The sequence below is a fragment of the Peromyscus maniculatus genome, chromosome 1, assembly GCF_049852395.1.
Source record: "Peromyscus maniculatus bairdii isolate BWxNUB_F1_BW_parent chromosome 1, HU_Pman_BW_mat_3.1, whole genome shotgun sequence".
Taxonomy (NCBI): domain Eukaryota; kingdom Metazoa; phylum Chordata; class Mammalia; order Rodentia; family Cricetidae; genus Peromyscus; species Peromyscus maniculatus.
In genome coordinates this window covers 89339594-89363765 of record NC_134852.1, presented here as the reverse complement: position 1 = coordinate 89363765, position 24172 = coordinate 89339594, and the positions used below count along the sequence as shown (strand labels likewise).

Genomic DNA, 24172 nt, shown 5'->3' with positions numbered 1-24172 from the left:
AGCTTCAGTGTCGTTTCTTTCAAACCTTCCATTCTGAGGACCTTAGATTTAGGAGGCAGGATTAAAGTGATACTCCAAATGACACCTGGAGAGAATGTAGGCTTGTTAAGGTGAGGGTGGTTGTCCAGGGTCCTGCCCAGTTCAGTGGAACAAAGAATTGTACATCGTGGAAAGAAGACCCCTCTCAGACAAGAAAGGGAAATGGCACAGAGAGAGGAGCCACTGTTAAAACTGTGACAGCTAGAAATCTGAGGTGGGGGAACTTGAAGGCAAGGGCCCTGACCAAGAGTGAAAGTTGGAAGATCCTGGATACAAAGTAACAGTTCCAGATCCTGAGAGCTCCCACAGAGGGAAAAGTAAGTTACAGATGAACTCGGGACTAGAGATGCTCCACCTAGAGTAGAAGAACAAAAATAACAACCATCTTCAGCCAGGCCCTGGGTGTTTCTCCATTGCACAGACTTCCTCCTTCTGTAGTAGTTACAATTTCTTGGTAGGGATACAGTTGTGGGAGCAAGAATTGGTTGGGGATTTAGCTTAGTGGTAGAGCGCTTGCCTACCAAGCACAAGGCCCTGGGTTCGGTTCTCCCCTCTGAAAATATTAGCCCTTCTTAAAGGGGACAGTCCCTGTTTTCCAGATCACTCTATGTTCCACTGCCTATGCCACTTCAGGCTTATCTAGTGAATGAATTAATGATAGCAAATGAATTAATGAATTAGTGAATGAATAGATGAATGAATGGACTGGGAAGAAAGCCAAACAGCTGGTTAAAGGAAGTACAACAGTTGGGTAGAAGCCTGAGATGAGAGAGGAGCAAAGGAAGGAGGAAAGGCAGGAGCTGGGACAGTTTCAGAATGGCAAATTAGTATTGCTCGAGCTCTGAAAATCTCCCATGTTCATAAGGAGGGAACCGCTAAGGAGCCCAGCAGCTGGAATAAGTAACATTCCCAGCAATGAGTAGCACTCATTCCTAAAAGGATTCTAGTGGTCTGAAAAGTTTTGAAACTGTTAACAAAGCTAATCAATTGATCAACTGGTTTAGAGTAAAAGCATTTGTTTCCATTGTCTTGAGGCAAAAAAAAAAAAAATGGAAGAAAACTTTAGACCTTTCTTTTATATAAAGTTATTAATTTCAAGAAATGCCCAAGGGAGTATTCATCAACCTCACATGACAAGAGCATGTCCAGAAGGTCTGTGTCTGTGTCAGCGTCTGCTACTGTCCTCACAAAGTGCACCATCTATACATTAAGACATCCCATATCCCTCCTCCTGATATGTGAGTGTGTGTACAGATGGTATTGTCTGTGTAACCAAAACTAGTGTGCATACTCTGTATTTGAAAACCCTAAACTCCAGAGCAAGGAGGAATTAATTTTAATGACTGTAGTGGTGGCTACTAGGACAATAGTAGCTAGTGTCATGTTCAGTGTGGTAGCTGTCCCTGGCTAATGTATTTCTGGGACATGGCAGAGCAGGATACAAGAGACAAAATCTACTGGGGCAGTGTTAAGTGTTAAACAGACTTCTCAGGGGATGAAGAAGATAGAGGTTGACTTTCTATTTCCTTCTTAAATGTACATGGGTATTTTTCTCTGTGCTAAGACATGCCACTAAGAAACACTAAAACTGAATTTAAAAAATAGTGTCTTCCATGAGTGGCAGTCTCTTGATGATTAGACCATTTGGTCATAAACATACATTTCGAAGTTTGAACAATTCTTTGCATCCAATTCCTCAAAGAAGATAGGTTGCCTTATTATGTCCTTCCCAAAGTCTGGCTTGACCCATTTTCCTTCCAAACAGAGGAAGTTTGAGTTATTTGCAGAAATACTCTGCCCTATAGATATGCATTTACTCTTCTTTGCTGGGTCTTGGTCTATCTTTTTGGAGTACAGGTTACTGTGTCTTGTATCTAGTCAGAGTTTGTGAGGGTAGATGTTTTCAATGTCTGGGTGAGAAGAAGGCATCTGTATGCTTTGGTGCCCCATTGTCCCTGGAATAGACAGAGAGGCACAAAGATCTTCTATAGCCTAGCTGAGTTTCTCTTTGACCTACAATAATGGGCTCCCTCTAACTAGAGCAAAATGAAAATGGAAAAACACAAGTCCTTGTTCAGGAGCTACATGAAAGCCATAGGGGAAGACTTAGGAGGTCTGAGAATTCCCTGTAGTGCATAACATTCTACACTCAAGAAGAACTGGGGCTGGGTCACCTGCAGCCACCCCACACTCTGCATCGTCTGCACTATGTACTTTGGCCTTTCAAGGATGCAGCTGAGACTGAGGACTAAGGGCTAGAATGAAGGAAGGGTGCTTGGGTCTTAAATAGACACCTACACTGGTTAGCATGCTGCTCTCTCTCCACCCACGTCTTTTCTTATTACCTCCTTTTGGGAATGGGTCAGTCAGAGACCCGAGGAAAGACAAGAGAGACAGGACCTTTCACTTTTGCATGGAAAGGTTCCAGACCTAAGTGCTCCAAACTTTTATGATCCCATAATAATTTTGGAAAACTTTGCATGCCCCGCATACATTTAAAGTTGTCATTGGGAAAACTTCTATATAGTTGGTTGCAATCTTTTAAAAAGTTGCAAGTGCTGCCTTCATTTCCAGAATATTGTAAACATTGACATTAAAAAATACATCATTCCTTTAATGCCTCTAATGAAGTTTAAATACCAGAGCAATTTGGTACAGCATCTATTTAACACATGAACAAGTTCTTAAACAGCCATTTTTACATGGCTCCTCTTTTTTCTTGAATTTATATTTTCATTTCAGTTACCACACTGAATTTTATCTTTATATAATTTATTTTTATGCTTGAAAGCCCTTTATTGGCCACTCTATCATAGTTTGCTGTGACAAAAATGTGTGTGAAGATTTAAATTTAATATTTAATGTCCAGTGACCATAAGTTTTTAAATGTTACGAATTTTTTTTGGAATGAGCATCTCTGCAATTATTAGTAATGTGCAGAAACAGGCAGTAGATCAAAATAATATCTATATACACCAGCTTTTGATGACTCTAGAAGATAAAAGTAAAATGTGAATGGAAATTTATCTCCTCTGTTTACCAATTTCCACATACATTATTAATGAACTTATTTATTGTTAATACAGAGGATGATTCAGGATCAATTCTATCCAATTTTTAATTTTTTTATTATTTTATGATTATTATCATTATTTGTGATGCAAGAACCAGGATCACAGCAAGGCAACATCTGTGAAGGAAAGGGATATTTTTTTCCTATTGACATGTGGCTCAAGTCTTTGAACTATTTGCCTGGGCTGCATATTGGTCTCTTATCAAGGATTATTTTATTTTTTATCTCACATGATAACCTTTTAGGTTTGTTTTTCCTTTGGGTTTTTATTTTTTATTATTATTTTTTCATTTAGTTATGTTTTGGAATCGGAGACTCAGAAGGCAAGAATTCGGTTCTGATCACTAGAGGTCTTGCTGGACCATGGGGAGTTCTAAATTCAAATTCAGAAAAGGTTCCTGTCAGAGTTGAGGATCTGCAAAAACACCTCAAAACTGTGCTCACTGAGGACATGCTTTAAGGTCTTCACATGTCTCCGAGCTGTGCAGACTCAGGTGTGCAATCACAGGAGCAGGCAAGGTTCTTGGTGTCTCATGCTTTCCATGAGAGGAAGTCCAGGCTCTTCTGTCAGTGGGGGTTGACTGGGTAAACTAAGCAGCTGGCATACACACTGAGTCCTGTATAGCTATACAAGGAAAGCATGAACTCTTGTTAAGAAAGCAAAGCACAGAACAGAGAAATTAATTTGAATCAATATGTGCCTTTGTAAAAAAAAAAAGGGGGGGGCATAAACTGGACCAAACCCAAATTGTGTTGCATAGGAGGGTGAGGGTAGGGTTGCCTAGTGGCAAGGGCAGTAGTAGAATAAGAACTGTAAGTTATGTAAAAGGATCTTGCTTTGTGCTTTTGAGATTGAAACTATGTTTCCATTTTTTTTAGCAAGATCAACAAGTAGTGATATTAAATAAGTTGGAAAATGAAAAGCAAAAAAAATTTTTCTAAAACTGAAAAAGAAATAAAATAGGAAGTCTATTGATGTAGTGACTTTGAGGGGCTAAGACACAGCTGCACTTTCTGTTCTTCTCCAGTCAGTGTCTTAAGGGCAGAAGGAATTCAAAGTAGTGTAGGGGGGTTGATGTTGAAACTATGTACATAGTTGTAGCACAATTAAGAAGTGAAACAAATATGTTGAGAACAATTCAATAACGTTTTAAATTCTAGAAATCAAGATTTTTAGCATAAGAGGAAAATTACAATAGAAAGTCAAAGGAAGTCAAGCAATCCTAAATTTGAGTGTGGATGAAACAAAATCATAAAGTCATGATGTATTTTTCCCTTTCAAAAAAAAATGATTCCTTGGCTTTGAATTTCCCACTATAAAGACTCAGAAGTAATGACCACCCTAGTAGCACTGAGCACTCATATTATGAGTCATATTATGGTCCCAAAATTCCATTGTGCATGAAAAAGATGCAGAGATCCTTGGAGAAACAGCAGCTTCAAAGACTCTGACATGAAATGTACAAGAGGAGCCCAGAATATTCTTTCATGTCAGAAGGGAAGGTGTGATCAAAGACTGATGGGGTTATACGAGAAGAGCGAGGCACAGCTTTCAGAGGTTTCCATTGGCCAACGATGGAAGGAAACGAGGCATCAAAAATAGCCACTGCAGCGGACCAAAACACTTCAAGTGTGTGTTTAAAAAGGAGCACGTCCTGGAAACGTTCTTCAGAGGCAAAGCCAAGCTCTCACAGCTGACCCTTGGAGAAGGCTGCATCTGCTTTTCTTATTACTATCACCAATGAACGGCAAGCAGCGACTTAAGGGAGGAAGCACTTATTTGACTCACGGTTTGAGGGAGTATAGCCCATCCTGGAGAGGAAGGCATCGTGGAGGCAGCTGATCACATTGTGTTAGCAGTCAGGAAGCAAAGAGTGTACAGGAAGTAAGGATGGGGTATTAAACCTGAAGACCAACTTCCGGGGATCTGCTTCCTTCAGCAAAGCTTCTTTTCAACCTTCCAAAAGTGCACCATAAGCTGGGCACCTAAGTGTTCAAATACACAAGCCTATGTGTTCCAACCACATTTCAACCATAATGCTAGGGGATGAATTCAGTGTTCTAAAAACTAGTAAATAGAGGGAACTAGTCAAGCAGCCATCTTGCCTCACAGAAGCTGTAATCAGTACAATCACATATGAAGGGAAGTTTTTATTTATAGATTTCCTGCTAATATATACAGAAGGAATACTATAATTAGAATGTCATCCTTTTGAACCACTAATGAATTAATAGATTTTGGCAATGATCATCAATGGCTGCTAAAGTCCACTGAAAGTGGACTGTATAATGAATGATCAGACACAATCCACTGATCATATAAAAGAGACATACTTCATCTCCCACCATGTTTCAGAGGAAGCACATGGCAGCATTTATGAACTTGGCTCCAATCATGACTGTAAATACTTGATCACATATAATCAGGTGTTAGGAATATAGAAGACCTAGGAGCATGTGAAGTGACCCATGGGAATATAATGAATTAATCCAGAATGTGAGAAGTTGGTAGGTCAAATGACCCAAGAAGAATATGAGAGCAAAGACAACAATAGATTGAGACATGAAGAAACATCGCTAAATTAATCAGACTTTAAAAGAGTGCTTTTTTTTGCACACACACATGCACAGGCATGCAAAACAAACAAACAAACAAAAAACCAAACCAAAACAAAAAACACTGAGTGGCATTTGATGCTAAGGAATTGATGGTATTTTGGTAATTCTTCAACATATTAGAAAAGAGTCATTGTCTCATTTCTGTTATTCAAACAAATGTAGCTTCCAGTTTGCCTCTCCCTTTGAGTCTAATTGAGTGCTTCTCAGAGTTTATCTGTAAAAGACACCATAGAAACTCTCATAGGTTTTTGTAAGTAGCAAATCTATCACAGTGTTAAGGTGGTTTATTTTGCAGCTATTCAAGTCTTGGTCCCTGCAGAATGAAAGCATCTCTAGGCCATATGGAAAGAGGAACTCCAGTGGTGCAACCCATTAGCATGTGGTACTTACATGATGATATGGCAATGTGTGGGCATCATGAGTGTCATACGTCTTTACTCACAATTGTATAATCCACTGGATTTGTGGAAAATCCCAGGTTTCTGTGTTTTAACAAGTATGGCAGACATTCCTGAGAGGTGATTATAGATATGAGTCCTATTTTTTTTTTTAGTAAGAAGGCTGAAGCTCAGTCAAGATAAATTATTTGCCCAAGGATCTGTAGGTAGAAGAAAACAGAGCTCTGTTCACTGAGGAAAACTGTAGCTACCAGGTCTTTTTGCTTTGGGCCACACTCACAGGTAGAATACATTGGGAAAGCATTGGAGGACAGAGCAAGAGCTTTGTGGTACACAGGACAGTGAACTCATTCATACCCTTTAGAGGAAGGGAGAGACCAGACGGGAGGAGGGGGAAAGAGAAAGGGGGCAATGGGATACAGTTGACATTCCCATGTGGATCTGGAATCTTGAGTTGTCAGCTTTAGAAAAGAAAAACACAAGATACCATGTTATAGTGTAGCATCAGACAAACCCATGTTCTTAGTCATGCATGTGTCCTGTGTAGTATTCGTGGCTATAACTTAGTTGTTTTAAGTTTAAATTCATCTGGGTATCTTGCACTTTTATTCACAGCCTTCCTGATATGGGAGTGACACCATGAGAGCCTTTAGCACCTTTTTAATGGGTAATGGGTCAAGTGCACCCCACTGCAAAGGAACAGAGTTACCAGGAAGCTGCTTAGACAGAAGGTCCAGAGGAGATTTCCTTGCTTTGTGTATGTAGGTTTGGGAACAGTTGATGAGTTTCCTTATAGCTCCTTAGCTGATGAATGACTTCAGAATGCATATCTGAAGCTTGAGTTGCTCACCTACCTGGTATCTTTACTAGGAGTCTATTCCTTCAAAATCTTAATGGTTTCTGGGTTTAAAGAGAATTTTCTGTAGACAGTGTGACTCATACTGTCTCATGTTCATCCTCATATGTCTAAGATGATGGTTTTCATGGGGAACAGACTTAATAATTAAAGAAGATTCATATTCTTAAGTCAACCTACATGGTGGTCTAAGAAGCAAAGAATCCCAATGAATCCTGCACAGACTGAGGGACAGAAACAAAAGAACAGGTCTTAGGGACCCATGGCCACCTAATTTCTATAGACTAACATCTAAACCCAATGAGCAAAGCCTCTCCTAAGCAATTCCTCCTTCTGCATTTCCTAATTCCCAACTTCGTTGATCATGCGGGTGTGTAAGAGGGGACAGAGGAAAGGAGTGATGGGGCAGTGGAAGGCGTCCTACAGCAGACAGGGGCTTCTTCCCTAGCAATTCATTCCAAGTTTTGTTTTCCTACATTTTTTTTTTCTAGAATCATTCTTCAGCATGTTTCCTGGACCTTATTAGTTTATGTTACCCCCTTTTCAGGGTTTTGTTTTCTCGTTGTGAATTATTAGACCACTACTTGTCCCAGACTGAGTCTTCTAGTGATGCTGGAAGGAAATCAATATGGGTTCTTATGGACAATAAAGGAAGTTACATTTACTATAATTGTCCAGGAATATGTGGAGATGTATACAGTGAGCAATTATTGTATCATGTGTACATCTCCATATTTAGTGATACCTAGTAGGTTTTTGTATCCATAATTCTGAGGAAGCCTTGTTGTTTAGTTCATATTTTGAAATTGAAGAAGCTTAAGTTCATAAAGGCTAAGTACTCATCAAAAATCATACCAAAGTTTAGGGTTTCTTGACTTCCAATTTTTGCTGGTTTTGCCATGTTATCAACTTTACTCCTGGAGGAATGTAGTATAAATTTCACCCACATTGGTGCTGCTACTCCATGAAAGTCTTCTGAAGGGAGCCCCTGTGACTAGTTATGTTCTTCTGACAGTTGTCTGCTCAAATACTTAGGCTCATCATGGTTTACACCCAGCACTCTTGAATTTCTTCTTTTCTGAACACAGAGATTTCAATTTAAAACTTTCTCTGTATTGTATATATATAAAAACCCACCAACTGAGACACATACTAGCATCAAATGGAGGGTTCCATTATTTAAAATTATATACCCAGAGTGATGTATTGGTACATTACTGATTTCTGTTTGTTTTCACTCAAGAGACCAGATGAGACAAACCATTCTAGCATATTCTATCACAAACATAATTATTTTACAAAACTGATATTTTTATGTGTACTTATGTCTGCTGGTTTCTGTCTGTCTAGTCAAATATTTGTGTTTGATTTTATCTTGGAATTTTAAAATGTGATACCCAATCATTGTAAAAATTCACACACTATAGAAATATATATACTAAAATCTGGAACTTCCTTACTTCTGTCTCTATAGAAAACTATTGGTTTAGTAGCTTCTGGACCCTTTCATATCATTCACTAAATTACACACTATTACTATATATTTGCTTATGTTTATGTATTTCCAGTTTTACATAAATGATAATAGCAAACTATTTATGAACGAGCTGTATTTTACTACATTTATTGTCCTGCAGATACTTAACATATCAGTATATGCAGCATTTTTACATTCTGTTATAGTCATCATATATACCTTTAAAAATGAATATATTCTGCCTCCTTTAGAAACAACAAAAAAGGGCCTTGAACCAAATAATTTTACCTACACACAAGACAATATTCTTGAACTACTTCTGAAGTGAAGTCGATGGATTCCAGGGCTCTTGCAATGTCAGTGTGGACAGATAAAGCAAAGACTGTGCCCTCAGAAGCAGATTCCAGTCCCACCACTGGCATCAGAGCATCAGGTCTCACACCTCCAACATCAGATAGCAACCGTTCTTTTCCCTTTTTATCAAATGTCATTAAAATCCATGTCTCTGCTCTTTGACTTGGCATCTCTCCATTCGTTTGTGGCCATTTGTAGCTATTTTGTGGCTCGTCTGCTCTTAGTCTTGACTCATCTGTCTGTCTGTTTGCTTATCTAACTATCATATGGATTTTAATTCCTTGTCTGTCCCAGCACTGGGGAGGCAGAAGCAGAAGGACTTCTGCCAGCTTGAGGCAAGCCTGGTTTACACAGAGACTTCCAGGCCAGCCTGGGGCTGCTTAGCAAGACTATTTTACAAAAAATTATTATTATTATTATTATTAATGATTATAATAATTTGTCTTTTACATATGTTGCAGGTATTTCTGTCACTTGTCTTTTAATTATGAATTTTGTCTTTGATATTTAATTTTACAAAATTGTGTCTATAAATTATATCCTTTATGACTTTTTAAGTGTATATCAAGTAGGAAGGTCTTCTGCTCCTGAGGTTATACAAATACCTTTGTAAGTTTTCTTCTAATATTCTTATTGTTTTGTTTTTTATGTTTAGCTCTTTAATCCATCTGGAAATGATTTTTGTATATGGTGTGAGGTAGGTATCTAAGTGTATTTTTTAAATGATTAGTTCATTGTCCCAACACTTTAATTACTAACCCATCATTTCATATATTAAACTCTAGTATTTATACATGGTTCTGTTTCCAGGCTTTCTATTTTGTTACACTAATATATTGTCTATCCCTATGCTAAACACAGGGTATTCATTATGTAGTGCAATAAAATGTCTTGCTATCTGATAAAACAAATCCCCATCATCGTTCTAGCTCAAGTCTTTAATTAAGCAATCACTACTCTAGATAAAGTTGAATTCATTTTGTCAGTTTCCATAACCCATTCCATAGGAGGTTTTAAATTTTATATTGCACTCAAATTTTCATTGTATTTTAAGAATGAATGAGAGACTTATTCCACCAAACCTTTTTTTAGAGAAAATGATAAAAAAAAACTTTGCATTTATGTTGGTCCTCTTTCGTGTTCTTTTACCTGAACAGACCTATACATCTGAAGCTGAGTTATGTCTCAGATTGTTAAGTGCTTTGTTGGTATTATGCAATTTTATTTTCAATTCTTTTTTGAGTTACTATGGTATTGTTAGTATAGTTTGGCTATTGTGTTTCTATATGGGTATCTTACTGAGCTATCAAAGTTTCAATTTCTTTTTAGTTAGTTGTTTTGTATAACATGCTGTTCCCAGACAACAGACAATTTTGATTCTTCTGTTTCAACATTTCATTATATATTTACTTTTTAAAATAGATATTTTATTAATTCTTTGAGAACTCTTCATATCATGTGTTGTGGTCATATTTGTGCCCTGTAACCCCTCCCACACTTATTCCACCTCTCTACTCCTCAAACTTTGTCTTCCTTTTTTAATTTTAATAACTCATAGATTGACTTTGTTCTGGTAGTGTGTTCATCCACCAAATCTCCATGACACCTCAGTCAGGAGTCGGGGCTCATGAACTTCTCCCCCCTTCATGCTAGAATGCTGATGCTTGGTCTTGTGCAGGCAAGCACAGCAGCTGGGAGTTCATGAGTGCCTCATTCCTGTAATGGCCAGAAGACACTGTTTTGCTCTGGTCATCCCTGACCTCTGGCTCTTACAATCTTTTCTCCCCCTCTTCTTAGTGGTCCCTGAGTCTTGAGGAAGGGGTGTGATACAGATGGCTAAGCTCTCAAAGGCACGTATTCTCTGCAGGTTGACCAGTTACTAGTTTCTGTGTTAAGTACCAGTCGCTGCATGAGGAGACTTCTTTGATGAGGTTTGAGAGCAGCACTAATCTCGGCATAGAGAGATACGTATTTAGAGGCCATTTTGGTATTATATCCATTTAACAAAATAATTACTTTGTTGCATTGCCTAGGATTTCCTGGACAGTTTCACAGAATCAAGGAAATGATGTCCCTTCTGTGCTTCTTAGGTTTTTCAGACTTTGTGACGTTTATCTCATTAAATAAAAGTTTTCTTGGCCGGGTGGTGGTGGCTCACGCCTTTAATCCCAGCACTCGGGAAGCAGAGGCAGGCGGATCTCTGTGAGTTCGAGGCCAGCCTGGTCTCCAAAGCGAGTTCCAGGAAAGGCGCAAAGCTACACAGAGAAACCCTGTTTCGAAAAAACCAAAAAAAAAAAAGTTTTCTTCCTTACTCATAGATTAGGAATTTCAATCAGAAAACAGTACTAGAAAACTTTAGTATCTTTTGGAAGAATGATTTTTTTTCCTTTCTTTATTTTTTAATTAGACAAATGGAACAGTAGATTTCCTAAGGTTATTATTTTGATACATTTTGAATATGATACAATAAGTTATTTGGATTTGGTAATTATATTTAGAATAGAAATGGCTATATCAGTACATATAGATAAAATCTCTTTATCTGTATTTGTATGTTTGAGGCTCTGTGTTGTTAGACCAGTTCTGCTTTTAGAGAAATTTAAGCCACAGAGAATGGTTTGAGAAAGTATTTATGCTTTTTACATTGGAAAAATACAGATTAGAAAGCCTTAGTTGACTTCATAAATAAGACTGCCTTTTTATTTTTATCCTATCTCTATTTTATTTGCTATAATTTTAATATTTGTTCTCAAATTTTCTACATTTTTTTCAGATTTTCATTAATATTTTCCAGTAAATCAGTCACTAAACTTGTATTTTAAAAATTGATGATTTTTAATTTTAGCATTTTACAGTTTTCTCTTCTATGTTGCTTATTAACCTTGCCAACGATTTTTGTAACTTTGGAAGACAAGCAATTCATTATGTAGATCAAGCAAGAGTTTTGTCTTTTTCATCTCTGTTTGTTTGGATTTATACCAAATCAGTTTTGTTTTTAAATTTTGTCTTTTTATTTATTCCTTATTATTCTCAATGTAATTTTTTAGGGTTTTATTTTCTTTCCTAGTTTGGTTATATATTAATTATTCTAAAACTACTTAAATTCTACATATTTTTCTAAAGATTACCTCAGTTATATTCCATAGGATTCAATGAATAAGACTTGAGTTCATACTACAAAAATACTTTTAAATATTATTATTTTAATTGCTTCCAATGAACCTTTTAATAGATTACTCCTTTGCTGTTATTTATAGTTTGCTTTATTTGGTATGGGAAATGTTTCTTGTTCTTACCTTGTATTCATTTTTTTCTTTGAAATTTCAGATGTTCTTTGAGGTTTTATATGTAATTGAAGTGTGTAAATTAAAAAAAATTAGCATGTATTAGTTTTCCATTGTGGTGGCTTCATCAGTTTTTATATTTTATATTTTGTTCTTTATATGTGTAAAATCTCTGTATATTTCACATAGTGCTACTGTTGTATCTGAGTACACAAGTTCATGATTATCATAATGGTGCATTTCTTCAACTTTATATAAAACATTCAATTTGGAATAAACATGACAAGCCTTTTTAAATATTAAGTTGCAAAATTCAGGGTTTCACATGAGAAAAAACACAAAATGTCTAAAAAGAAATTAATAAAGGAAATTTAATTGGCCATACACATCTGCACAGTGAATATGCATGCTAGCTTGTATGCATATGTATATGTGCATAGTATGTGCACATATGGCTGATTATGTTTGATTTTTATTCCATGTACTTTCACTGTTTTATTTTCAATATTTTTTGTAATTTTGTTTTAAATACAGCTTTTCTAAATAATGTGAACCACTGATTTTTTTAACCTAAATTTTCCTCCCATGTTCGAGGTAGTAATAACACATTTATGCTTACTGTCCACAAGTTTTAGAGTTCACTTCCGTTTTGTAATTCTTGTTCATTAATGCTGCTCGCCCCCTTTGTGGTGTTTTGTGTAAGATGAGAGATTTTGATGTTGTGTTCCCGAAACTGGTTAGGAAGCTGCATGTCGTATTTTTCATTCTTCTAGAAGCTGCTTTAAGTTTTCTGCAAGCATATTTAAGTGTAAATTGTTATGATCAATAATCAATTGGTATCTATGAGTGCTTTTCTCTCCTCTCTTAATGATAAAGTCTTTATTGGGCTTTTAATTATTTCCAGATCTACTCTTCTCTCCACTTATGTTTAAGATTATGTGGAAATTTCATTCCCAATAATTAGGTTAGCAGTAGCAGCAGTGGTACTATTAACATTATTGGTAATATTATTTACTTTGCTTCCATTTTATAGGAAGCCCTTATTCGTTATTGTATTACCTTTAGCCACCAAATTAGCAAGCATTATTTAGATTTAAATTGCACTCTTGTGGTGTATCTGCTCTATTGTTGTGAAACTCAAGTCATAGCATATCTTACGTTCCTTTTTTTCTATTCTTCTAGTATCATCCTTTGTCAATTTCTGGTGACTTTGCTTTTACTTTATTTTCTTTGAAAACCTGTGTGTAGTGAAGAGTCCTGATCTTTGCTTCCCAGGTGGAAACATCTTGCATTGTCCTTACAGCTGACACAAAGCTATGCTGATTTCAGAAGTCTCAGGTTTTGAGTGATTTTTCTACACATCCTGAAGACTGGTTTCTTCTAGGATGTTTCCAGGAGAAGATACACACTACCCTTTTAGATATGAGGTTTTCATATCTTTTGCCATCTGCTTTCCAATGCTCACTGTTGATGTCCACCCAACTGGTCCATCAGGAAAGATGACTGTGTTAACAGTTTATTAGGACACATACACAGAACTCCTTTCTTTTCTAACCAACAGCAAGCACTTTCATAACAAATTTCACACATTAGCTGAAAGGTCCAACTTCTGATGTTCTGCTTAGTAATGATGCAGTTCCTTCCTGAGTTTTGAATCGTGTTGTGAATTTTCTTTCATGTGTGCTAATATCTCTAACCCAGTGGTAGTAAATATTTATGCGGTTTTCCTCTCAGTCATATTGCAAACGTTTGCCCTTCTCAGTGACTTTCTCTTACTCTTGACTCTCATAGGTAAACACACAAATAGCCAGTATCTCTTCAGGCTAATTTTAAAGACTATATCCTGTGATGTATCTTACTAAGCATTTTGAAGACTATTCTTTTTATCCATCCAATTTCTTATTAACAAATGGGCTTAGGGGCTTCCAGAAGTCTCCATCCAACATGAAGCATGGATCCCAAGTTGTGATGAGAAATGTGAGAGCAGAAATTAATAATCTACAGATTAGATGTCCATAGTGTATTTTTGTGCCTTGATCACCTTTGTCCAGGTGTCTGACTCAATGTCTGTGGCCACTATTATACTTGGAGGCTCACACCGGTAATTCTCCTGGCTTCCTCCTGGAGTTTTCTTTAAGAAACATTTTAAGATTTTATTCTAGTATCAGACTCTTATTTCTCTCTCACTTTTAGTTTTCATGCTCAGTGTTAAGAAGTCTGCCTTCTTCCCTCAGGTCTGACCTATAGCTGCTTTCAATATAATGTTCACTGATGTTGGCATCTCCATTCACCTATGAATTCAGGTTGCCTAAAGCATGGCCACATTAGGATCCAATGCATGGAGGGTACATTTATATAAGAAAGGTAGAGACTTCTGGTTGATTCTGTCTATTTGGTAACTTTATGTGCCTCTGTCTTTACCTGTTTTAGGTGGGAGGACACACCATGCTCCCCATCCGCTGGATGCCTCCTGAAAGCATCATGTACCGGAAGTTCACCACGGAGAGTGATGTGTGGAGCTTTGGGGTTATCCTTTGGGAGATCTTTACCTATGGGAAGCAACCATGGTTCCAGCTCTCCAACACAGAGGTAACAAAGGGACAGGTCAGGATCTGGTTTGGGGGAAGGCTGATAATAGAGATCACAGAGCAGGAATTGCATGTAGTGTACAGAGAGCTGGGCTATGGAGGGAGCAGAGTGGATGCAGGAAAAACCAGGAGGAAAATCTTAGTGGAGGAAAGATTGTAACTAAAGAAAATGGGTATAACTGTCAAAAGAGCATGAACTGGAAGTCTAAATGGAGACATGAGTCAGGGTTCTGTTTGTTCTGCTACACATAAAAATAACAACATTCCATAAATGTGCAAATATGCAATCTTGTTAACTGGTAGCACCAAGGCCTCACAGAGAAGTATTGAGAGCCCTGGTGCAAGGACCCACTTAATACAAGTTCTCCTCTTTTCCTAAAAGACATAATTTGTTTTATTTTTTTATTTGGATGTATTCAATATTGTGAATAAATATTAAATTATAATTAAAAAAATAAGAACATTTCACTAAGACAGAAAGTGAAAACAAAGAGCAGCTGAGAAGTGTTCTATTGTGACATCTTGTGGAAACACCCCCTACTTATGTCTACAAAGGCTTGAGCTACCCCAGGCACAGAGACACATGGATCCCTAATTGACTGAAAAGGCCAAGTTCAGAGTTATGTGCAGGTGTTCAAGAGTAAAATAAACCAATGACAGCACAGTAATAGATACTTAAAAATTTTCATAATTTTAATTTATAATGAGCTAAAGTAGTAGATAATGCATTTTAACATTAACTAACAATTACCAATAGGCATTTTTCTAAGCACCTTAGGTGCAGTAACAGTAATTTTCACAAAAACACCCCTTGAGCTTTTGGACAAGGAAAGGGGGGTGGTATTTGGCATCTTGGAAGAGACTGGGTGTCTTAGAGTACTAGACAAGGAGATGGCTTGGCTTGTGGTTTTAGGAGTTTTCTATTTCTAAATGACACTGAGATACATCTCAAGTACGTGCAGAATGTAGCCATGTTGAGCCAGAGATTCCTCACGGTCCACAGACAGCATGGGTGGGGCTCCTCAGCAGCTGACTTACAGAAACGCCAGCTTTTTGGTACTCTTTTTTCTTGTTTTGAAATCATCAACACTGAAACCTTTTTATATTAAAATCTCATTCGAATACTCAAAAAAGTATTTTTCACTTAGAAGCTATGTTCATTTCCATTCCTCTATGTCCTGACCTGAAATTTAATTGAATTTCAGAGACCAAAAAAATAAGGCTGGGGATGTGGCTCGGTTGGTAGAATACTTGCCTAATGTGCATGAAGCCCTTGATCTCCTGTGCCACATAAATCAGGCATGGTGACACCTGTCTGTAATCCCTGCCCACAGGAGATAGAGGTGGTAGGATCAGGAGGCCAAGGTCATCCTTTGCTACATGTAGGTTTGAGGACAGCCTAGCTCAAGTGAGACCTTGTCTCAAAACAAAACAAGGCATTTCTTTTTATCTGTGATATCTTACTATGCAGGTATACTCAATGGGGCCTGACCTCAATTTCCAAAGTAAAACAAAGTAGAACAAGCACTTTGGTGGACTTATAGACTAAGGAAAGAGTGTATATAGAAGCTATTTGTTGTGGTGGGTTTTATTTAAATTGGTACTGTTTTCCTAGGGGTGGGACACACACATTTGCACATATAGATACATGTATATGAACTTATATTCATGTAAATACACACATGCATGCATCTGGGCACAACCTCTGTGGTATTTGGTAACCAAAGAAAGAAGAGTCCTTGGATGGATGTGCTGTTGGTGTTAGCAGAATCTTGTCATGGATCCCTAAGATGGCTAGAGCAGCTGATGGGGTGCTTGTGGCCTCTTCAAAGATGGTAGGGCCCTACCCTTGAAAGCAGGCTTTCTTACCTCAACTACTTCCCTTGCTCCATCCACAGCAGCAACAGCAACAACTAGGTACTGGCAATCACTGGTGATGGGCTTAACTGTGGAAGTCTACAGCCTGGGTGGTTCTGCTTTAGAGAAGATACCAGTGGGTGCTGTAGCTAGAGTTTTCCTGCTTTGCCCACAGTCAGGACAAGTCTTTGTCACCCGCCAGTCCCACAGCCGCTCAGACCCAACCAAGTAAACACAGAGACTTATATTGCTTACAAACTGTATGGCCGTGGCAGACTTCCTGCTAACTGTTCTTATATCTTAAATCATTCCATTTCTATAAATCTATACCTTGCCACATGGCTTGTGGCTTACCGGTGTCTTCACATGCGGCTTGTCATGGTGACGGCTGGCAGTTTCCCTGACTCAGCCTTCTGCTTCCTAGAACTCTCCTCTCTCCTTGTCCCACTTACTTCCTGCCTGGCCACTGGCCAATCAGTGTTTTATTTATTGACCAATCAGAGCAATTTGACATACAGACCATCCCACAGTAGGGTGCCTTTGATCTAAGCATAAGCAGCAGCTATTGCAGTTTGAACTGAACCCTTCTTCATGAAGGTAGAGAGGGTAGAGGTGAAAATGGGGAGAGGTGTGATACCATGGTAATCATAGCAGCCAGAGACTTACCAGGTTGGCAAGGAAGCAATCCCAATGTGCCATCACAGACTCCACAGTGAGTGGGAAGAGAGAGGGGCCAGCACAGTGAAGGTCATTCCAGGTCGGAGTAATGTGAGGTACCCAGACACTGGGGAGAAGGCCCTGCTCTGCAGGATGCAGCGATAGAGGGGCAAGGAGAAAAGGACAAAGAGCAGAAGAGGGAAACAGGGGAAGAAAGGAGGAGAGGGGTGTTCTCACCCAATAAAATACATGCTAATGGGGAAGACAGGGCAAACATTTGCTCAGATCCCAGACTACAGGAAACTCTTGTTTGCTTTTTTATCATCACAATCAAACTTCAAATGTAGAAACCCAAGCTTGAGGTAACTTGCTTGAAGTCGCACAGTGCTAAAGTTAGATAGAAGTTAAAAGAAACCTGAAAATTAGACGAAATTTTGAAAAAATTCACATATTTCAGTTTCAGTAAAGAAATGTCTGGCCTCCCAGAAGAGCCCAGGGGGACTGTTAGGAGATGATACAGTGTAGTGTCCTGGATGGAATCCTGGAATATAAAGGAGAAGAGGTTAAAAGCTAAGGAAATGTGGATAAACTATGGCATTTGGCTGGTAATGGATTAACCAAATGCAGTGTGTGCTATCCTAATAGCAGGCAGATGGCAGCTCATAATGGGAACCATACATAATTTTCTCCATTTTTCTTTGAACAAAACTTTTTTAAAAAGAGAGTTTATTCCCTTGCTATTGTGAACAATGCACTCATAACCATAGATGTGCAAGTGTCTGTGGTGGGATGTGAGCCCTCTAGGTACATGCCTGGAAGTGGTGTGTCTGGGCCATCTGGTGACAATACTTTTTGATTCTTGAAAACCATCCATGTTGATTTCTAGCCTGGCTCACAATGTTTGTCAGTTTGCGTACACAGAAGAGTGAGTATGTGATTTGGGGTATGAAGCTATAAAGGGGGTGATGGGAGGGAAAAAGAGGCACCACGGGAAACCTACATGAGGACACTTGGGATGTGAGAGCAGAAAGGATGGTGTGGAGGGGGCAGAAGTGTAGAGAGTGGTATCAGGGGGAGGGACAGAAAATGATACGAAGAGAATTAACAAAACCAAAGAAAACCAGAATGCCAGGATGAAGCTTAATACTGCATTTTCTAATTAGAAAATAAAGTCTAGTGTTAAAATTAAGGAAAAAATGGGGGAAATGCGGTATTACACGTGAGAATACACTCAAAGTACAATATACTTGTATTAAAATGTCCTTATGTAACGTAGTGCTGTGTAGAATGGCTACACACCAATGGGAAAGTAAATAATTCTTTTAAAATGTATCTGGACTGTGAGTGTAGATAAGTAGTACAGAAATTGCCTACTCTTGAGGCCCTGGGTTCAATTCCCGGCATTTAAAAGGAAATGTCTTTGAGTAATTGGAATGGAGCTGGAAAGAACGTGCCTGGGTCTCCTGCACCTTGCAGCCATCCCCTCAGTAGAGTACTTTTTTTTTTTTTTTCCTTGCTGCATTGGTTCCTTCTGGAACTCCAGATCCCAGTCTTTCAGACGAGGGTGGCGAGATCCTCTGAGGTTAATTGACTTGAAGTGGCTGGCCACCCAGGTAGCAGTGACTCTAGCAGCTCACAAAGAGCTATGGGCAGCCGAGGAAAGTCGGGAGCAGGAGAGGTGCTCTTCGCCAGGGAAGAGCACCAATTGGCTGCCAAATGGTCAGCCCTGAAGACTCACATTCAAATAATGTTATACGAACTGAGAAGATTATATTTAGGAATATATCTGTATATCTGTATACATATATGTATCTATATGCATATAATACCAATTGAGGGGAGGAGAGGCCATGAATTTGAGTGAGATTGGGGAGAGGTAGATGGGAGTTTTGCAGAGAGGAAAGGGAAGGGAGAAATGTTGTTGTTATAGTAGAATTTTAAAAGTGCATATCAATAAAATACTTCGCAAAAAAATCTTAAAAGAAATGAGACAGGTGATTCACTGCAGAGAGGAGGGTAGACTTTGCTGAGCAAAGGTCCTATGCTCAGAAGCAAGTAGGATGGTTTGCACAGAGGCTGTGGCTGGGAGAAGAGCTTGCTACAAATGGGAACCAGTGGCTAAAGGATGGATCAGTGGATGGAGCACTTGCTGTAGCAGCATGGCAACTGGAGTTCAGATCCACAGAACCCAGACAACACAGGCAAGCAGGTGTGGCAGCTGCCTGAAATCTGAGCAGAAGGCACGCACAGCTGGCTAGAGGAGTCACTGGAAATGGTGAGTTCCAGATTTAGGGAGAGACTGCCTCGATCGAGACAGTGGTATTCAAGCAAGGAAGGCACACAATTTCAACTTTGAGCCTCTACAATGAATATATACACACATTCGTGCCCAATTACCCTCTCATGTGAACCCACACAAACACACATGTGTGAACATGCAAACACATGCACAGATGCATAACACATATATTCACAGTTAGATGAAAATAAATGGCAACTAAGAAGAGACAGGTATATAGGAAGTAGACAGGTATGCAGGGAGCATACAGGTATGTAGGGAGCAGACAGACAGAGCTCTATAAGTGGTTTTCAAAATCACAAAAGCTAAGATGGTGGAGAAAGGGTGGTCTGGATCCAATTTCTATAACAAGGTAGGAGAGGAATGCTACTCAGGCAATCCAGATGTTAACCAGGACTACAGAACTGTGAAATAAAAAGGATAGGTACCAGTGTGGAGTGGAGTCGGAGTTCATGTGCTCTGGCCCAGCAGGTCCAGCACAGAGAGCAGCAATGAGATCTACCTGCACCATTCATCACCCCTGCAACATCTGCCTAGGCAGAGAAGAAAAGTAGGGCTGCCTCCTAACCTGGCTGTCAGCCTGTGTGTGTGGCTCTATATGTTTACTCTGATGAGTAAAGCTAATGTCTGTTACTAGGTAGGAGTCCCAGGACCAAGGATGAGCTTTGAATGAACTTCTGGATATAACTTCTTTATTCTTTGCTCTCTCAGGTCATTGAGTGCATCACCCAAGGCCGTGTCTTGGAGAGACCCCGAGTCTGCCCAAAAGAGGTATATGACGTCATGCTGGGGTGCTGGCAGAGGGAACCCCAACAGCGGCTGAATATTAAGGAGATCTACAAAATCCTCCATGCTTTGGGGAAGGCCACCCCAATCTACCTGGACATTCTCGGCTAGTGTGACTGGTGGCCAAGCATTTATACTCTGTTGCCTCCTCTCTCCCTGCCTCATATCCACTTTTTCCTCATCTCAACTCCTTTCTTCCATCTTTGACTGAACCGAACATCTTCATATAAACTCAAGTGCCTGCTACACATACAACACTGAATTTAAAAAAAAAAAAAACAAAAACAAAAACAAAAGAAAGAAACCCTGTAAGGCAGTTTGACATATATATTTATATATATAACTATCTATCTATCTATATCTACAGAGAATTACCTTCTCTAATACATAGAGACGCTGCTGATACAGAAAACCATAAGACATTAACAACTGAGAACATTTTAAATATTATTATTATTAACACAAATGAAATTCCCTTGACTTAAGCTGTAGCCCATGCTTCTTCAGCTCTGACTTTTCAGAGCTCTTCGTCTTGACTGGCAGAGAGAGAGAGAGAGAGAGAGAGAGAGAGAGAGAGAGAGGATGGGAGGAGGCATGGTGGTATACAACCATAAATGCACATGAGTGATCCCTTGATGATGCTTGGCAAGGAGACAATTCTGGAAGTCCAGGCCCTTTGGAAACATCTCTGGTCTGCCTTGACCTTTGCCTCCACTCTTTTCCTCCTCGTTGGGACAATTTTCTAATTTCTCCATTCTACAAAATATACAGTCCTGATGCTTTTGGGAATCGATGACGACACCTACGAGCAAATACTGAACAAATACCAACACCAGATCACTCAAGAGCAAAGCCATCCACGAGCCACTTAAACACCGAATAAGTCAGGGTGGGGGACTCCGGGAAGAGCAAACCCCAACCTTCTAGATGTAAATCACCCTCAAGTTCCTTCCTAGGTTTGGAGAGGTTTGATCCTCTGAACCTGAAGAACTGGACTTGATGGATTTTAAGGACCGAACCGAGGAACTAAAAACCACTGAAGTCTGGATCCTCTCAAGGCACTGCCTCTCATCTTTCCATCACTGGGAGGACTCTGGCCCGTCATTTCACTTTCAGGCCCTTGGGAGTCTGGAGGTTTAAAGTCCACATTCTCTAGTGTCATCTGCTAATGTGGACACAGCAGGCTTCAGGGTATTTGCTTATTGGCTTGTAGATCATAATTAGGCACCCCCTTGGGTCTCATTTCTTATCTTGCTTCCCCCATATCCTGAGGTTCTATCAAGTCTTGGGTAAACCCAATTGTCAGGGAAGGAATCCAGGTGAGAGCCCGAGGCATGTGTGTTTCAAGAAGTCAGACCCTGGCACTGGCAAAAGTCAGCAGAGGAGAATCTACTTGGCACCTGTGCTGGGCCCTTGGCATTCTCCTCACGTTTTAAGCCCTTGGAAGGATTGATGCATCTGCCTTTGAGCTGCTGTGAAAAAGGCGGGGACTGAGAAATCGCTTTGTGGGCTGAGTGTGGGGGGGAGGTGGCCAGTGTGGTGCGGCGGCTGAAGCTTCTCTGGAAGATGTCCAATGAGTGACCAGTGCCACAAACTTGGCATCTTAATGAGGACCAAGAGCTGCTGACCAGGGAGTGACAATGAAGCATCTGGGCTGGGGCCAGTCCCCCAGGCCTGAGCTCCCGGGGCATCACTGCCTTTCCCATCTATGCTGCTGAGGACTGCAAGAGAGAAGGTCTCTGGACAGCTCTCAGACACAACAATGAAATGCCCCCAGGGAGTCAAGAGCCTGGCCACACCGAGCCATCCTGCTGAGGAGGAGGGGATGCGCCCTTCGTAGGGTACCTGTCTCTCCAACTCATCCCAAGCACAGAGCTACCTAACAGACTTTTTTCCTACCAGAAGCTCCCAGGAGTCACGGACTATCACTTCCCTTTCCAGCTGAAGAAACTGTCTACAGCCTGGATATCCTGGCCAGCCCAAGGCAGCTGAAGTATGGCAACTCTGTGGCGGATTTAGGACTGGATTATGTGTTTGTGGTTTTACTTTTTTTTTTTTTTTTTTAAAAATACCAACAAATGTTTTTATTCAAATAGAAAAGAGCCGTGCTCAGATTGTAGCCATGGTTGGGATTCAGGTATCAGCAAGCCTGCTTAGCTGGACTGGGGAGAGAGTTGGGCTAACTAGGAATTCAGTGTGGAACTTCTTACTCTGCTGGGTACCTGGCCCCTGAGGACATCAGGGAAAAGCTCTTTGGATTGTTCCCTTCAAAAGAACTCTTTGCTATTCTGTGGCAATTACTTCTTTATTACTCCTTGAATCAGTCCACCTGAGGCTTTGGTCTCTGCTGGGGAGATGAACATTGGGTGGAAGTTTCCATTCCAGTTTTAATCTGGATAACTAAGGGGGAGACATTCAGGCAAGGAATGACTGGGTAGGGTGAGGAGAAAGTGTTTTCTACTTAGAAGTGATGTTCCCAGATCTAAAGGCTTTGGGGCAGAGGGTGGCGTGCTGGAAGAAGTAGAGAACTGAAGGAGTTTAGAGCCTTAATGGGATAGTTGGGAGAAGGGACAAGACTGAACTTGCTCAAGTGTCCTTGTGTTAGTTCCATGAGCTTCCACATTGGCATCAGGGGCACCTCCTCTCAATGCCCTCCATTATCAGCTGCCTGTGTAACAGTAAGAGAGAGGGCAATGGAGTTAGGAGGGATGCAGAGCGGGACCAACCTTCTTACTATCCCGGCAACCTCTCTGTGTAGATTTTTACATGTGGACCTTGGAAAGTTGGAGAAAGGGCTCACGGTACTTCGGAGGGTAAGAACCTGCAGACCAGCCTTTGGATAGTGAAGTGTATTCTAGGGCTTTGGAGTATGCAGAGTGTCTTACTCCTCCTGTACTGGCACAGGACATAGACGACTCACTTCACTGTGTCATGCTTTCCTTATGTGCAAACTAAGGGGTACCCTTATTACGTCCCCATCCTATTCTAGCTCTGAATTTTTAGCTTCTAACAGCACGGGGTCACTGTGTCACTTTTTTTTTTTATCAGCATCACTCTGGGATGCCTAGAAAATTCTCCTTTGGCCTTGCACGAGCAGAATGCGGTTGTCTCTGAGGACATACTGTACTTGGGCTGGGGTTGGTTCCAGTAAGTCAGTCTGATCCTCTTTTTCCCCTACGTCACAACATGCAAGAATTTAAAGTGTCTGAGACTACTTCAGACTGGGGTGAGGGGGGCACTCTGTCTCATTCCCTACCCCAGCCTTCCCCTAGATCAGAAAATTGATATTGGTGGTTTATTTATTTATTATTTATTTATTTATTTTGGAAAGAATCTAATGTGGTCGGTCCAATGAGTCTAGAATTGACATCCCATGAGCCCATGTAGCCACTGCCACCTGCTTTATCCGGCTTTCTACATAAACACATCTACACCTTTGAAGGCCATGCCAAATTGATTTAGCCCTTAGCTTGAAGTTAACTTGACTATGAGCACTTGTGAATGTTCCAGGGAACCCATGCTCATCTCTGTGCCCTGTCCCTGTCACCTGGGCCACTCCTGGACTAACAAAGGGTGACTTGGATATCCATTGTAGAGCGGGGTGTCATGGCCAAGGGTCCTTTTAGTTATTTGCTTTGGGCATGAGCTTGATGCTCCTTTCTGACTTACTTCGGCTCTTAACTGTGAGTGGTTGTCAAGGGTCACTAAGCGTTCGCTAGTCAATAGACAAAGGACTTTGGGCTTCCTCCACTCAGCAGATCATGCACAAGTTATTCCCAGAGAAGACTTTTCCCTGGAGGTGGAGAGCCTCCATTTTTTTCTGGGCGTGAGCTGAACAGTGTTGTTCATCTCTGGTGACGCTTACCTGGTGGAACACACTAGTGC

General features: G+C 40.0%; 1 protein-coding gene across 5 annotated transcripts in view; it reads left to right on the top strand.

The window, feature by feature from the left end:
- The window catches only part of Ntrk3 (neurotrophic receptor tyrosine kinase 3), a 366758-nt gene extending 346284 nt beyond the window's left edge, over positions 1-20474 (top strand). For 3 of the 5 annotated variants that reach the window (XM_006970041.4, XM_076545353.1, XM_015996205.3), the window contains 3 exons: positions 9472-9513; positions 14531-14689; positions 20213-20474. In XM_006970041.4, the coding sequence (XP_006970103.1) occupies positions 9472-9513; positions 14531-14689; positions 20213-20398 (387 nt within the window). In that variant the 3' untranslated portion in view covers positions 20399-20474. The remainder of the gene's footprint in view (positions 1-9471; positions 9514-14530; positions 14690-20212) is intronic. The other 2 variants (XM_006970042.4, XM_042278302.2) reach the window with 1 other exon arrangement.
- Positions 20475-24172: the final 3698 nt, after the last annotated feature.